The sequence below is a fragment of the Lepeophtheirus salmonis genome, chromosome 11 (genome assembly GCF_016086655.4).
Source record: "Lepeophtheirus salmonis chromosome 11, UVic_Lsal_1.4, whole genome shotgun sequence".
Taxonomy (NCBI): domain Eukaryota; kingdom Metazoa; phylum Arthropoda; class Copepoda; order Siphonostomatoida; family Caligidae; genus Lepeophtheirus; species Lepeophtheirus salmonis.
Window position 1 is genome coordinate 2,191,210 of NC_052141.2, and position 18,142 is coordinate 2,209,351.

An 18,142-nucleotide genomic window follows, 5' to 3' on the forward strand; every position below is an offset into this window, starting at 1 on the left:
AGTTCAATCTCGTTGACTTGACAAAAAAATTAAGTCCGGAAGAAAGTATTGAGTATGGAGGAGAGGGAACCAGTCTTCCAGAATGGACTTGGTTTTGATTTCTCCTACCTTGACTAATATGGTAGAAAAAGCATTTTACAAAGCTGAACCTTCCTCTGATCATAAATTGATTTGCTTGGAATTACACAAACCTATTAAAAATTTTCAATTAAGGATACGAAAATGCTGGATAGGAGACGAAGAATACAAAACGAAATAAAAAAAAGAATTGCTGGAAGGTTTTAATGACTCTTTTTCATCAAATCAAGCGACATAAAGGCACATAAAAATAATTTATTCAACGACTTCACGGTTTCTTTTGGAAAAAGGAAGGAAACAATGTCATACGCCCGTCAAGTGGATAATGTTCTCAATAATGGATCAATTTTTGCACGGACGTATTTTGCCGATTCTCTGATTTTTGTAGAACTGCAAAAATTGCTGAGGCCGAAATGAAAGAAAAAGTTGAGATAGAAGTATCTGCGTGCAGGAAGCTTAATAAATCTTTTAGAAATACAGATTTTCTGCCCCGGTGTTAAATCATGAAAGAAAAGTTATAATGAAACTGGTAGATATGTTAGACTACTTTCATTTTCATTTCCAAAGTATTGTTTGCACAAAAAGAGGCCACTTTCCGAAAAATGAGGTAATTTCCACTGTTCAAGGGAATTATATCTTCTCCAAAAACATTAACTTCAAAGGTAAGTATTATAAGGATGGCAAAGCCTATGGTCCAGATAGAGTCTATGTCTCTCTCACAATGAAAATTCCTAAATCAAGATGTGAGTCATGGAATTTTGCAGGATAAGAAATCTTGTACCTTCCATCAACTTCACGGAATCATAGAAGTATTTTAAAAAGAGTGTTTAGAAATTTTTACACATATTTATCATGATTGTTAATTTGCATGTTTACTGTTGTTTTTGTAAAGATTGATTTTTGGAATATGGGTTGAAATTCTACCCCGGAGCATTAAGTATACACTAGGTATAATGTTTATTTATGTACTTTTTACGCAATTGCTCCGGTTTATTCATATACATATGTATGTTCTATATAATAGATAAACCAAATAAAGAATGTTGGAAAAAAAAATCTTGTTAAACTTAATATATAGTTTTTAAAAATTTATTATTATAATATAAAAAATCGATATGGGGTGAATACCTATACCACGGTATACAGGAGTCAAAATAATTTTAAACACTGTATTATGCCAAATCTGCGTTGTTTGAATTTGCATTATTGAACTGCACCCCTGTATATGAAAGAGTGTATCGTATTTGACATACTTCTAACATAGGTATTTGATTTGGAAATGGAATAGTTTGAAAGTTGATATTTGAAAAACATTTATGTCAAATGATATGATAAATTTGGGAGCTGTACATGAGTCCATATTTTTAAAACTTACAACTCAACTTGATTTCACAATTAAGGACCTATAACTTGACTTGGATTTGAATACTAAAACAGAAAATACTCTTCCTATACATTATCTATATACGTTTAAAATATATCTTCCAAAGGAAAAACGTATCACATTTCAATTTTAACCTGGAACAAAAAATACTCTTTGATTTTTTAATATAAAAAAGACTTAATTTGAGTCAGGTTTATGAACTTAAAAAGAACTTGAATTGAATTAGAGAACTTGACGTGGACTTCCTGTATATATGCTTACCCCTACCTCTTCGAAATACTGCTTTTAAATTCGAATTAATGTATTCACAATTCCTTGAAATTTTGGTAAGACTTACAAATTGTTGAACAACTTTTTATATGTTTAAAATTTTTAACAGAGTTGTTACTGGGCAATGTATTTACATCTATGGAGAACAAAATGTGACCAGGTGGGAAAGTGTGATAAATAATATGCCTAATAATGCGAAAGGTGTCAAATACAAACATCAAAGGAATGTATTTTTGTAACATTGCTCTTCATATACGGTAAAGATAAAAACATGTGTTGGTTCAAAAATATAGGTCAACACGTTACATAAGTATAAATATACATTGAGTATTTATTCTTTCCATGGGCATTTATCAATTATACAGAGAACAATGAACACAATATTAATCCTCATATTATCATCCTTGTTTCATCTCTCAGCTTCTCAATGAACAGGTAATTTTTGATAAATGTACTAGGGAAATTATCAGAAGGAAAATTGTCCCAGGCGGAATATTGTCTTCAAAAAGCCTATTTTTTAATTAGCTTTGTACATACGAAGTTACTTATAAGCAGTAGTGCCCTTTTTAGGAAGTTTTGAGCCAGCCTAAAAGTTTCTGATTTTTCAAAATAATATCTTATAAATATTTATTAGTCTATCTTAAATCCAAAACAGTCAAACAGATCCCTTCTTTCTTTCTACATCTCTCTCCTTCTTTCTACAACCCTCTCTTTATATATTTTCTTCTGCCTTCATTCCTTGCTTACACTCCCCTCCATTCATTCTTGCAACCCGGGCACTCATATAAATAATTGTACAATCGTGCTGATAATTTTTGTGGGACATCCCCTCCCCCCTAAAATAAATAAATATATATAGATATATATATATATGAAAATTATCATCTCCCCTTCCTACAATTAAACCTATGAAACTCTTAAAATTACATGAAATCCACGAAGTTTTTTACTTAGTCTATTAAAAGTGTATTTGCTTTATTTACTATGACCATTAAAAGGCTTAATTTACAATACAGAGATGGAAACATCGCTCGGAGAGGTATGTAGATTTACTAGGAAACTATGTTGAAAAATAAAAATTAAATATATTAAAAAATGGCATGCATCTTTGTTAGATTGGAACCTTTTCAGTCCACCCTTGTATAGGCATTGATCTATAGCAAAGGTTTGAAGTGGGCAAAAATCCTCATTGTTAATATTTCTTTAGTTTTTTTTTTAAAGTAAACAAAGGATCATTTTTTATAAATCTACAATTAGTTTATTATAGGGGTAACGTTTTATCTCGGCTTACTAATAGGTTCGAATACGGATGTTATTTTGCGAAGCTCTAAGTTAAAACATAAAATAATCAGATAACAAGATATTAGTATTAAATTCAATGAATAATCGTATATTTAAACATAATCAGTGTTTAAAAGGTTAAAAAAATCATATAAATTGTAAATAAAACGTACACAGAACGTCAACACAGTTTTTTTTCCTAACAAATGGAACGACAAATTTCATATTCTAGATATTCCATATACTCGTTAACTTTCGTTGCACACCAAGGAAGTCCTTCATTATCCGTTCCTGTACATTCATTGTACGTTTGTTCTTTGTGTAGGAATGGAAACACACATTTCTTTCCATAAATAGATGCACATTCTAAAAGTATTGATATTTGACAAATAGTAAATAACAGCGTAATTTAATCAAATAAATATCTACTTACGGTCTTCAGGTACTTTTTCCTCCTCTGCCATGTTTAAAAAAAAAAAAAAGACAACGCTTTAAAATGTATAAATACTAAATTTATAAATGTTTTTACTTTCACAATCCTTGGAACAAAATCCATAGCTTGTATACTCCATAGTCGAGGGGTCCACAGCTGTAGCACACCATGAGTAATGTCCAATTCCTTCATATGTACAGCTTGTGTGTTCAATTCCATTGAATTTGAAGGGGAACACGCAGTTAATCTCTGAGAGGGTTTTACATTTGCTTTCTTCTATTAAATAAACGAATAATATTTTATTCTGTAGATTTAGAATGCCGCAAAATTACAATAAAATTTTTCATTAATTATAGTTATTTTAGATATGGAAAATGTATTGAACAATTATGAAATATCAGTGAATCTCATCAGCTAGTAAAAGAGCCCTTTATTCTTACCTTCTTTATCCTCTTCTGAATCCTTCGTTTTATCTTCCTTCTTTTTTTCTTTCTCTTTTCTCTGTTGTGCTTCTATAAATTGTTTAGAATTAAAAGTTCTCGAATTTCACAATCAAAAGCTCACATACCTATACAATCTTTACTGCAATTAGTTAAACCTTCTGCTTCTAAATTTTCTTGAACACTTATGGGACACAGGTAGGAATCCTTTCCATTATAAGAGCTATTGATGTATCACGTGTTAAAGTTCCCAATGAGGCTTTAATTCTTATAAAGTAACCAAAAAATGATTTAAAAAACTTGAATGATGAGGAAAAAATGTTTAATTTTACTCGGAACCCGTCATTTTTAAAGGTTGGATAGATGCATGGAGAGTAATTGACTCATCTATACATTTTATGATGACATTTATTCTATGGATGTGATAGTATTTATTTTAGTGGTTTGTTGACTTGTGTCATGGATTCCCTTTACATGTGGATAAATTATTTACTATTAAAATTACACATACTCTCTATAATAAGCATTACGGTTTTGGTTTAATGAATTATTTTACTTTATCGTTTTGGTGAAACTTGATGAACTTTGATGAGATTAACTAATAGATCCTTCATTCATTCTCATTAATAAAGGAAATTAAATAAATAAAAAAGTATCTCTTTCTTTAATCGTATTGATAAGTTGCTTGATAAGTACTTATGGAGCATTCTTTCAAGTTTCATCCTCAAAATAATAATTTATCACTTCATCACAATAATTAATTCTTCTATTTGATTTTTTAATGGAATAATTATTTATTATTAAAATTCCATTAAAGACGTTGCATTTCTAGTATTATGATTAGTTAGAAAGACTCATAGGATGAACATCGCCGGAAAAACTGAAATAATATAATGAGTTTGAGTGATTCAAATCATATTTTGAGTTTTAGTTCTAAAAATCAAGCCAATTTAATAAGATTTAATGGGAGCTCGGGAGTATCTTAAATTTGAAAATCGACACGCCATGTCACTCAAAAGTGATATGGCGAGTAACAAGTATAATCTAGGTATGTTACAAACGAGGGAGTGCTCTAATCTTTTTTCTCCCTATGTATTAAGTTGCTCAAACAGCTTATCGATAAGAAGTTTCGTGACTCATAAAAAGCTATAAATATGTACATCTTTTAAATCATCAATTTGATGACTTTTTCTTCAAGAATTTCCAAAAACACTACCCTAATATTGTTCTAAAGGGTTTAAACTATATTGCCATTGCAAAAATTCATGAAAAAATCGCAATATACAGCTTCATTTAATAACTTAAAATGACTTCCACATTCGTTTTGACGTTTCGGCGCCATAATTAACTTTTTTATTAATAAATATTTTTTAAACTTAAATAAGCTTGAACATTTCTCTATTCATTAGTAAAAAAATATATAAGAATTGATTGAAGCCATCAGTTTTTATGAGATAAAATAGTTTGAATTCGCTAATGATGTAATGAACTGCAGATTTGCGTGGCAGTTTGGGCAAAAAATCACCCCTTACAATTAAGAAAGAATTTTTTTATAAAATCCTAACAAAGTTTGAATATTTATCTATTAATTAGTGAAGAAAAAAAATTGATGGACGGAATCGATTTTTATGAGATTAAGAAGTTTGTTCTCTCTAATAAATAATAGGATTATTTCTTTATCTTTAAATTAGCTTCGACGTTTTGGGCCAAAAAATTACACTTTTAATTAATAGAAATTTTTATAAGCGTAGGGAAAGTCTAAACATTTTTCTATTCATTGATGAAAAAAATATATCGATTGATTGAGAGCATCAGTTTTTATAAGAATTTGAAATTTAAAGGAGATTATTCTCATTCTTTTCCTGTCACTGAATCTCGTACAATTCACATCTAGCCATGTACAGGTTTTTGGATCAAAATACGACAGTCCTAATGTAGACGGACATAATTTGAGTTAAATAATAACAACAAACTCCTTGTATCATATTTAATACGTCAGTCTTAAGAAACCAGTTCTTAGTACGATCAATTCAAGGAGAAGACAAAATAAATTTTCCACCACGAATCTCTCGATTTCTACGTGAATAGCCAATGTATTTTAATAAGTGAGGTATTTATGAGAAGATAAATACTCCATACAAAACGTTCGAGCCCCTTTTCATATTCCTATTTTGACTTTTTTCAGAATTTGTCACATACCAATATATTCCGTAATTATATTAAGATTTTTTTAAAACTTGTAAACAATCAAACGGCAAAATTTAGCACGTAATACATCACTGGTAGGTGCAATTATTGTGCATCACTCCGTTTATTGTATATGGAAAGATACATTTTTCTGAACCTTTAGTTAAGCATTCTTCTAAAAATAATCAAATAAAATATTCATTAGATTAATCTTTAGTATAAAATCATGGAAAAAAATTAATATATCCAAGAACAGTTACATAAAGCTGTCTTAAAATTTGATAATTGGGGGTGAACAACAGTAACTAAGAGTAGAATCTTACCAGGTCCGTCGTCTAAAGCCCTCACTACATCTGTTTGGAAAGGATAAAAATGATAGATGAAACACAAAGTACATATTACAACTTGAATTTATACTAACTTGTAGTTACAAACTTTGAATCTATTCATGGGTTATAGGAGACGAACATAAATGAAGAAAATAAATTAGATGTATACAAATTTTTGATGTTACATGGACTTACGGAACCTTTCCAACATAGCAGCATCACCTATAATCGTATAAAAAATTGAAAATCATGAATATACATAGTAGTTGAAAATGGGCAAAGGGAACCTTACCGAAGCAGGTAACAGAGCATGTACTAAGAGATGTTGCTGGGTGAGTGCTATTGGATTGAGAGGTGGCACACAAATAATGAGAATCGTTGAAATGACAATGGTCATAGGTCTCTCCATCGTACACGAAGGGGAAAACACAAGTCTCGCCATCCACGGTGGGACAGGATACAATAGGGTTTCCTAAGTGTTTAAAGTTAAGACATATGGTGATTGATAGAAACATTCCTCTTACCCTTCACTTCTTTATTCCACAAAACACATACTAATAGAAAAAAGATGGGGAAAATAGATGAAAAATCCATTATGATGAATGTCGAAGATACTTTGTGAGTAGAATGCATCCATGAAAGAGCATAAACACCGTTTATATACCTTAAAAGTAAGAACATTTTGACAAAAGATGTGCTTGGACAATTGGCTTAGTTATTATTTATTATTATTACTTTTATTTGTGCAGAAAACCGGATTTTATACTTTCTCATATAATAAAAATAGTGATTTTTTGGTAGGAAAATAATATCAGACTCATTTGACGTTTGTAAGATTATTTATTCAAAAATAAAATACTCCACAAATTTACTCATTTGAGTTATACCAAATGAAATAATAATAAATACTAAACGTCCAAAAATTTCGAACAATATAATATAATATCGATAATAGTTTTAAAGTCTAAATTTCTTTTTAATTAAGTTTTAATTTGTGTTTAGATTGATTACAGTCTTCTGCTACTCAAAATTGTTGTTTTTTTAAACTTTTTAAATGAATTGATGCAAAGATACAACCCTTCAATGAATAGCTCAGAGTTATTTCTAATACCAATTGATGAGTTGTGGCGTAGGAGGTCAGGAATTAAAAATTAGATTTTTGTAAATTAACTGCAGAACATAACTTTTTTATTTATTAAGACTCAAAAACCTTTATATTTTATATAAAATAAAATATGTAGGTAGAGGAATTGAGTTTTACATAACATAAATAAACATTTTAGTTTAAAATTATTCCTCTCCCGAAGAACCTTTCAGTTCGTACTGATATACAGCTATAAAAAAATTTAAACAATTAATAAAACATTATCAGATGTAGAAATATAAAATCAAAACCGAATATGACGAGCAAAGCGAGTATAAATAATAAAGCATTAGGAAAAAAAACCAGTTAAAAACCGAGTCAAGCGTCTAAAATTCTCATTCAAAACAATTACTTCGAAAAAGTTTCATAAGATCTAAGAAATATTTTCAAAGTGTTCAAATATCTTGCTGATATTTTGGGTAGTATAGTACCAAATCTGCTCCATATTGCCATCCATAACCCGACACAATTGGAATCCTTAAAGAGAAGGTTGAGTATCACACTGCTACAGATATAAAAATTGTTTGTAATTCTGTAGCTTCCAGTGGTTGATAGGTGCATAACTTGTTTGCAATAAGGACTTTACCATTAGACAAAGCAACATTTAATGCCTTAATACTATCACAGGATGCCCTACTATTTGATACTCCAAACAATATCAACACTTTTGTTAAATTCGATTGGATGTTTTCTTCCCCGTAGACATTCAATGATATGGCTTCCTTTAAAATTCGAACATGAAGACAATCAACAAAGGCATGAATGCTATAATTAAAAGTTCTCCCACAGTCTTTCAATTACATGGAGCAACGTATCTTTTTTAGAATGCGTGGCAATCACCCAGGGGTCCTTGACACCCAATGTTATGTATTTAATATGTCCTTTCTGGTTTTTATCTTCTTGTATATTCGTCTATGATTATAAGTACTGAGTTTTACGTATTATAAATAGTGTCGTCTTTTGTAAATATATCAGAGTATAGTTAGAATACACATGATCATATAAACAGTGTGTAGTTTCATTCCTCCACGTCCTTCTTCCTCTCATCTCTCCCGGTCATTCTGGATCTCTCCACCTTATAAATAAGTTTGTGTCTCTCCCTCGTCAAGACGCAACACCCAAAAAAGCGGTTGCTGACGAATTTAATCTACCTTCAGGCCCAGCAGTTCATTAGCTTTATTTTAGAGCCTTTAAATGGGTTCCTTGATGCTCTAGGAAGCAGCGGCGGAAAATTTAAACTGCTCTGGGTCCATCTGCTCACTTGCACAGCCCGTGAGCGAGGGTGTATTCTATTATATTAGAAGGGATTTTCAATGTTTAGAAACGCGGTGGCGATGGAGTTTTAACTGCCTTGGTATCCAGCAATTTACCTGTACAATTGGGGGAAATTGAGAGGGAGGGTCATTGATGCTGAAATAAGAGTTTTGTCAAATTTCGGCACCTTTATTTGAGGTAAATATATATAATTTTGCTGACCCTAGTATTTACATCTTGTCAAAGTATGTTCTAATTCAGCACAATTTACGGAGAATGCTTTTAGTGCGTAAATCAAAAAGAACTCAATTTTTAGATCAGATAAAGAAGAAGAAAGATAGGGTTGGATTTAAAGCCTCAACCAGGGTATAACTATTCTTTGTACTGGTTGAAGTACTGAGTGGTTCCAAACATTTTTCGCTCAAGTGTACTCATAAAGTTAGTATAATGAACCAAGTAATAGATTTTTTTTTTTCAAGTTTAAATGGAGCCGTGGGTTTAAGGACTTTTCATATTTTTATACCGGTTCAAATCAAGAGGAAAAATACTATGTACCTATAAAAGTAAATCTTCATACAACATATATAAATTTAGAACTGCAATTGCTGAAGGATTTTACTTTAATATTGCAAAATAATGTATGTTATATACACAAGAATAAAGGATACATGTTTAATTAAGATAATAAGTTTGAATATAATTGTACCGATGTAAAAACAATATAAATCTGTCTGTGATTTTTTATTATTTTTTGTGCAGGTTTTGGCATAGAAAGACTTCTTTTAAAAGATAAAGAAGTGGAGTTGCATAATGAGAGGTAATTCAATTTTTCTTTTTACATGCAACCTATCAAAAACTTCATAGGTGTGCAATCTAATATGCGAATGTTAGCAGTTCCTTTTAAAAGAGAAAAGAAAACCTGATTTTCCATTGGTACATAAGATTGTGCATACCTTGCAAAATGGTAGCGGGAAAAATGGGAAGATAAAAATAAGGAAAAGTGTTTCAATGGGGAAAATGGCAAGATTCTTTTAAACTGGTATAATATATATTAAGAAAAAAAAAAAACCGACAGTGGTTCCAATGGAAGGAGTGCTAGACCCTTAATTAACCGTTATTAATTACCATATCATTACAACTGATGGACTATTCACATTGGACAAGACTCTTCGATTGACGAAGAAGCATTTGCAAAATACATGAGGAGAATATAAAAGGTGTGATTGGTTGGAAAATAAAAGTGTCAACGTCATGTTTTACTTGATTACCTCAAAGGGGAAATAAATAAAACAAGCTAAGCTGCATGCAGGATCATTCCATTTGTCTAGAATTCCATGATTAGTGATGCAAAACCGGTTTTTTAGCTTTTTTTGGAATTGATCACCTGAAAAATGATTTTTTTTTCCTACGCTACAGTAAATTCATTCCCTGTAAAATTAATCTCCGAAAATTTCATTCCTAGTTTAATGAGGGATATTTAGTGACGTCATACGGTTTATGTTTTTGAAATAGTTAGTAGTTTATGGGTATGGCTGTATAGGGAGGACTGGGCAGTCGGCATTGGAGATGAGTGACAACTAGTGAGAGAGACTTAGGGAGACGGATATGAATGATTAATGATGTTTATGGATTAGAAATGACGTCATCATAAATCTTAATAGTGAGTAGGAAAGGAATCCCGATCAATGGATATTATTCATACCTTGGGAAATACAAGTCAGTTCCGTCATTATTTTTCATCCTCTGTATCGTCCATCCCCTCTCCCTCCTACTCCCTCTTATCAATCCTCCATTTCGTTAATTTCATAATCCTCTTTTCTCTTCCCTTTTTTTTCGTCATCTATTTCAAATCCATATATTCAAAAATTGAAGAAACACAATAAAAACGATTCCATACGATAAATTACATCCAATAGTAAATTTAGAATACTCAAATATAAAAAATATATGCAATATAGTAATAAAAAAAGTAGACAACCATGAAATGATAAATCCTTGACCTCTTCATGCACCTGTAATCTCTAACTGGACAAAAATGGCTTCTATGATATCCATTGAACGGAGTACATAATCTTCCAGTCTTGGTGGAATAGGCATTAGTTTATTTTTAACATCATCCCTTAGACTTTTGTCAAATAATATATTCCATTTTCAGGTTCTTTCGACTTATTAGTAAAAAAAAGGGAATAGATCGGTATTTTAATCATTTTTGGTAGGGATCTGTTAAATTGTTCTTAAGTATTATTTTAGGGTACAATCCCTTTACCAATATTTTTAGCCTGTTTCTAATCCGATAAGGGAATACCAGTTATAGTTTAAATTATAATGTAGTATACGTGTTGCATTTTTTTAATGATACATTTTCTCCTGTCATGGACCAAATCAACTAATTCACATTCGCTAAAAAAATTTAAAATCTTATAGGATACATCATTTAGATGGTGATCCATTAATCCATTTCATCATTTTCATTTCTGTAGTATTACTTTAGTACTCACATAATATTTACTTTTTTTTTAACCCTCCTTCATGACATATGCAATATTATCATTATGCAATGTCTTTAATGATTAAAAGTTTGAAGTCCTTCCGTGGAGTGAGGGCTGCATTCTATATTTTGTGCAATCCATAAGATGGCTATGTCATTAGATCAGTAACTGTCATCTACAACCTCTCTGAACTATTTTTTAGTATCAGAGGTGTTCCTCGGACATATACGCTTGATATTAGCAATGGCGTGGAACATGCATATCCAAACGTCATTTTGAAGAATTAATTTAATGACACACGTCAAAAATGGATGAGGTACAGACTAGGGACGCCCTGTATTTTTACAAACAAGTCCCGGGAAGATCCTCAGGAAAGAAAGTGTTATTTTTGGCAAAAAGAATTGGAGACCTCTTTTCATTTATTCTACCAATATTCAAAAATTACCCCGATCCTTAGGATGGTTGGGGAAGAAGTCTGGATAAATTTTCATGTGAGATTAAGTCCCTCGGATTGGCTCATTGTAAAATCCTACCAATACAAGGATAGGCGGAAGATTGAGTTGCTCATCTCCAAAATAAAATGTATAATATACGCAGTGAAGTACAAGAACCAAGTGACTCCAAGATTATGTCTCTAAGGCAATAGTAATCATCAATTCCTTCACCATCGACGGAATATACTAATACACAATGTTTTAGAATGTATATTAATGATTATTTGACTGAACTAGCTAAAAGTATAATATGATTATTTATCAGATCTCTGGATTTGGCAGTTTTTCGGGGGCAATATAAGAGGGGGAGCCTTTTTCTATACCTAAAACACCAAAATTGTTTTTGGGAACTCAACAGGACTTGATAAATCCGTTGAGTCAAATCAAAAATGAATTAATTAATGACTGGGATATCAAACAACAGTACAAATTAAAACATTTTCTTAATTTTTTTATAGTAATTTATGGGAAGCAAATATCAGTAGTATAATAATTATTACAAACAATAAAAACATTTAAGTTAGTTGAAATAAATAGAAACTAAATTAGAAATAATAAATAGTTAACCTATATACATTTAAAAGGTTTGAGGTTCCGTTGATTTATACAATTGTTCCGAGCTATTAAGGTTTATATTTCATTGGGTGTCAGGGAAAAATGTAAATGGAAAAAATGTCAAGGAAAAACTGGCAGGAAAAAATGGCAAGATAAAAAAAAAAGGAAAAGTGTTTAAATGGGAAAATGGGAAGATTCTTTTTAAACTGATATAATATATATTAAGAGAAAAAAAAAAAAAAAACACAACAGTTGTTCCAATGGAAGGAGTGCTAAACCCTTAATTAACCATTATTAATTACAATATCATTACACATGATGGACTATTCATATTGGACAAGACTCTTGGATTGGCGGACAAGCATTTGCAAAATACTTGGCAAGACTACCGATTTCCATTTTGGATGTGTCAGAATAAGAAGTGGTTGGCAGTGGAGCGACAAACCACTGGAGGATTCGGGCAGGTAGTCAAAGGTCGAGTCGTTGGAGAGTGGGAGGAAAATTGTAAAGCTCAGTAGAATTGGGGAAATCTGAAATTGCAATAGAACGATGGTCTTTGTCTCTTCATAAACCTTCTTTCTTGAGAGAACGAAACAGGCTGCATTACGTAGTTATCTATAGGACTCAAATTCTCGAAGTTGTTTATGTAGGACTATGAATTCATACTTCCAATGTATCAAGCCAAGTATGAGAACCATAAAAAGTGACTTATAGGCTCTTTCAACGAATTTTTTGTGTATTTTTCTAGTATGATACAATGACATTTGAATATGTAACTACCTTTGTAATAAATAATACTGGTATTCAGTGATATTTATCAAAGAATATGAACATTATAACTCTATATATTCTTCATTTCAATTTAGAATGAGAATACAGCTCCAACTTTATTAACTTGTAAAACAAATATTAATATAAATTCCTTTGTCAATGTTTAATTCCATCAATTAATTTATTTATAGAATAAATGTAAAAACATATTTTATTCGGCAGAAACGGCTCTAAAAAAATTATTCGATACTCATGTAATTATGTAATTTTGATAATTCAGGTGCGTATAGTTAGAACCAACTCTATGGGAAGGTTTCGTCCCCTCAAAGATTTCAGGTACCTTAAATTTCTCTCAACTATATTGTATTTTAAGTTGGGCATTTGTGAAACTGTTGTGGCTATTTAACTCAAGTTTACCTTTCAAATACAGAGAAATACAATCTTTTTTATTTCTTTTGATCATGGTGGGTATTAATCCACTTCTGGCGATCATAAATACACTAATATTTTTTCAAAGTCCCTTAAAAAGTTAGGTTTATGAATAAAATATATATTATCAAATTAGTAATTTCAATCGTTATTTTCGGCTTATGGATGTTTAAAAAATGCGTAACTTTCAAGTAATTTAGATCTTATTCCATGGGAAAAAATTATAGAAGTTACATCTATTTATTTGTGATAAAATAAATATGTTTACTTCGAATTATCACACCTTGGATATGATATATTAGTTATTATTTTAATGTTGAAACATATCAAACATAATCCACACAAACAATTGGATAAATGAAGAGACACATTTTTAATTTAGAAGTGTTTTTCATATGCTTAGATCGATCCTCATTAATTAAAGACAGAAATACTTCCATGTTCTCTAAGAATTAGTACAAAAGAAGGGATCCGAGATACTTTATCCTCAACAGGAGATGCTTGAATTTCAATTTCTACGAGAGCTGTAATTATGAGGGTGGTTGTTCTTGGGAATCACCCATTTCGAACTTTGTAGTCATCATCCCCTTGCACCAAGATATCCGACGAACTCATCTCCACCTTATCTTGATTTTGTAGCTATTTGTTCTGCTCTATCCAACGACTCGACCTTTGACTACCTACCCAAATCCTCTCTCTGGTTTGCCGCTCCACAGCCAACCACCTCTTATTATGACACATCCTGGATCAAAACAAAGTGGAAATCGATACTCTTGCCTAGTATTTTCGAAATGCTTGTTCGTCAATCCAAGAGTCTTGTCCAATATGAATAGTCCATCATGTTTAATGATATTGTAATTAATAACGGAGAATTAAGTGATTAGCACTCCTTCCATTGGAACCACTGTCGTGTTTTTTGTTTTTTTTATCTTATTATATATTATATTGGTGATAGATATAATATCAGTTTAAAAGAATCTTGCCATTTTTTCCATTTAAACACTTTTCCTCTTTTTTTATCTCGCCATTTTTTCCCTCGTCATTTTCCCCTAAAATCATTTCATTGGGATCTTTATTTGCCGTTGGTGTTATTCTAAGAAAAACAAATCTAATCACAAATTTTACTAAACATTTTCATTGACCCTATGTCGTCAAACCTCCCCATTAAAGTAATATTCCTTGAATAAAAGTTTCAAAACCTATAGGAAGAAAGCCTCCCCCTTTACATTGAAGAGCGTACACAATGTTTAAGACACGTGTAATTGAAAAGACTATTTCAAAATTAGCTGTATGTTGACTTGAGGTAGTGATCATCCAGTCCGGTATTCTCACATCCAACCCGAATTCTTCTTTAATTTTTTCCTCTAGGATGGCGGGGACTCCCAGGATCCTCGAGCAGTCGTAGAAGAGGTGCCAACTCGTTTTTGTTGTTGTTTTTTGCTTAAAAAGAGAACAACTCTGGATAACCATTTTTGTTTTACGTTTGTAAAAGGGTTCTGCATAATGGTCCGTGGATTATGGTCGTTGAAGTCCTCCCTGAACCTGGCGTATCATAAGAGTCTTCTCTCAACTATTAATTTACCAATTCTATTCGCCTCATCGAATTTTTTATTTCTTTATTTGGGATTGCCTCCAGTCCGATCATTGAGGGAGTAAAGGGTCGGAATCTTATCTTTAAGATGAGTTTGTTTTTATTTGAATTCTTTTATGTGTCAGAAAAATAGGCCGATCTTGTTCTACGTCTTGCCATTCTATTTCTTCTACTGAGGTAAGCCCGCTTGATTTAAAAAACTTTATCTAAACTTTTATATCAACAATTGAAATTATAAGATTCATCAGGCTCGAGGAGCAGTAAATGTGATGCAAAATTGTGTTCCAGGATCTACTCATAGAAGAAAAATGATTCCTTAGTTGGTTTTTTTAAATCGTTGTGACTTCACCTGGACCCATAAATATTACATCATAGAATGAGTGATTCGTTCATGAATTAAACCCGCTTCTTATTTGGGTGGCCCAAAAGTATTCACTCAATCCCAATCGCTTCAACCACGACAGATTCAACGACTTTCACATCACCTCCACATACTTCACTCATCAATATAAGAGTTTTGTCTGATTTCATGTATGTAAGGTTTTGTATCATTCAAATTTTAATCGTTTTTGATTCCCCCTATTTTTGCACAGGTTTGTACCGTTATTTTGATTATTTTTTTAAAATCAAAAAACGAAATCGGTGAAAATTGCACTTTTTTTTCCTTTTTCTTTCTTTCCTTGCAAAAAAAAAATGGATTTCCAATGGGATATTGGATTAATAGATAAATAAAAAGTTTATATAAAATCGTCGGGATGTTCATTTGCTTATAAATTTGACAAATAAAAAATGATTTTTAACTGAAATATCTGTCTTTTTTTGAATAATTTTTATAATTTGACATCATTCTCAAGAATAATCTGGGAAAATTGTGTCATTTCCCAAACAGGACCCGAACATAACTGTATTTACAATCCCGACATGGAATCAAGTTCTGCTACCTTATATGGGAGACTTGGATAAGTTAAGGAGAGAGGATGTAAAAAAATCTGCCAAAATATCACGTATCAATGCAAACTTTTGTTGCCGAATAAGTGATACCACATTACCAAAAGACTCACATTATTACAATTACCAAGATGAAGATGGCTGAAAAAATTAATTACCCATAAATGAAAGGATGTCTAAAAAAAAAAAAAACTTTTAACAACAATGCCATTTTGTGCAGAAAACACAAAATAAATATGAGAAAAGAGCAAATAATGAGTTGGATAAACTATCATTTTTCGAAAATACCAGATTTTTAAAGATTATGAAGACTGATGGGACAGCTAGATATTACCTAAGGGGGCTTTATTTGTGTTTGGCAGCAAAAGTAGATAAATCACTATGTATGTTTTTTTTTTGGTTACGTGTATTAGTGGTTTAGTGCTCGGCTTCTTTCAGTAAAACCTTTGAATGATATCATACTGGTCAATAATACCTTGACCAGTTATAAAGAAATCGATAAAACTTGTGCATACTTTAAGGTATCTAACTGAAAAACTTGTACCATTAACATTATTTTGTAATCAAGTTGGATACGACATCAAAGTTACTGACTTTAGAACAAAGACTCTGTAGGATGTGGGATGCCACAAGACATGGAAAATTAGAGGTTTCCGATACCAAAACATAATGTAAATTACTTGGATCCCGGTTTTTACATAAGTAAAGGGAACATTGATAAGTTGTCGGTGGTTGACAACGGAGGAGAAAGAGGGCTAAGATAGTGCAAGACTCTTTGGGCCGAGCAAGAAGATATGAAAACTTACAGAACATCCTTTAGTTAAATGAGAACAATTGATATTTCCTTCCAAATCAAAGAAACAGAATGCAAAAAAAAAAAAAATAGTTGGTATTTAAAAAATTGACGATTGATATATTTATGAGTTAAAGTAGTTTAATCATAAATATATATATTATTATATGAAAATGATAATTAGTAAAAAAGAAAATAACTAAAATTAAAAACTATAGTTTTTTTCATTCTTCTTTTATCAACTTAAGTTTAATAATGTCTTCTTTAAATAAAATAACTTATTGCTTACTAGAATTAAAAAAAATACAGTGATAAAAAAAAAAGATAATCTGTATTTGATCATATAAATATTTGAATTTATACATATAATTAAAACAACGCATACCAAAAAAGTTTTGCATAATACGATTTTAGAAATTGTAATTGTACAAAAAGTAACAGCATTTTTTATCATGTTCCTTTAATTGGTTAGATTGAGCTGCACTGATTAAGTATTAGTAAACATACTCCATCTATCCTAGGAGTATTATCTCAAGTAGCTACGTCGATTCTACGTCACTGAATTTGCTACAATTTTGTATTTGTGTTCTACTTACCTAATTTTAGTACCAAAATTAGGGTCCACTGTTCTGATAATGTTGGGGCAACTACATCAACCTAATCTATAAGGGACCTGATAACGTGTTTTAGTTCATTCATACATACATAAATTATATTTTCCTCGTTTGATTGGTCTTAAGTTAAATCAATATTACTTTTTAAAGACTTTTTCCACAACAATTAGCAAGATTTTTTTGTAAAAGAAGAGATTTATAATCAATTCAGTCAAATTGTATAAACTAACTAATTACTTAAACCAGGCTTGTGAACGGAAAGCAAAATTGTCCAACTATTTGACTGATAAATATGAAAACTTGGTACCTTCTTCGATTAGAGTTACTTAGATTTTTATTGCAGGTTTTATGTGTTAAAATAGAATTAAAATTGTCAATTTCTGTGAAAAGCTCATTAAAAGCTCACAAGGCCATGGCTATTAATTTTTTTTTTTTTTTTTTGGCTGACTTCAAAATGATTTATGTTGGAAACTTTTCAAACCACCCTTAGTTAATGGTGGACAAAAATGTTCGATTTTAACATTTCTTTAGTTTTTTAATTTTTTGTTTTATTTTAGGGATAAAGTTTTACTTTAACTCGCTGACTACATTAGAAGAATCATGTTCAATGTTCCCTTATAAATGTCTCAGTAAAAACGCAAAAAAAATCGAGAGGATC

The 18,142-nt window shown here is 30.9% G+C and overlaps 1 protein-coding gene across 2 annotated transcripts; it reads right to left on the reverse strand.

Annotated features, from left to right (window-relative positions):
* Positions 1 to 3,095: 3,095 nt before the first annotated feature.
* Positions 3,096 to 7,098, reverse strand: LOC121125810 (uncharacterized). 2 transcript variants are annotated; one of them, XM_040721049.2, is made up of 11 exons: positions 6,927 to 7,098; positions 6,695 to 6,874; positions 6,598 to 6,624; positions 6,495 to 6,515; positions 6,397 to 6,426; positions 6,167 to 6,248; positions 4,015 to 4,109; positions 3,887 to 3,958; positions 3,543 to 3,719; positions 3,447 to 3,470; positions 3,096 to 3,379 (listed from the first exon to the last, which is right to left on the reverse strand). In XM_040721049.2, exons 1-11 carry the CDS (start codon positions 7,081 to 7,083, stop codon positions 3,213 to 3,215), a joined length of 1,032 nt encoding a protein of 343 aa, XP_040576983.2. In that variant the 5' UTR covers positions 7,084 to 7,098; the 3' UTR covers positions 3,096 to 3,212. The 2 variants fall into 2 exon arrangements, with proteins under 2 accessions (XP_040576983.2, XP_040576981.2); XM_040721047.2 differs by having other exon boundaries at positions 3,543 to 3,722.
* Positions 7,099 to 18,142: the final 11,044 nt, after the last annotated feature.

Excerpts from the sequence above, each read along its gene's own strand:
- LOC121125810 (XM_040721047.2), bottom strand. The coding sequence starts at position 7,083 with ATGTTCTTACTTTTAAGGTATATAAACGGTGTTTATGCTCTTTCATGG. Across the intron at positions 6,516-6,597 it reads TGCTATGTTGGAAAGGTTCC|ATTCAAAGTTTGTAACTACA; the intron begins GTAAGTCCATGT and ends ACCCATGAATAG. Across the intron at positions 4,110-6,166 it reads CACAATAATTGCACCTACCA|CTCTTATAATGGAAAGGATT; the intron begins GTGATGTATTAC and ends ATACATCAATAG.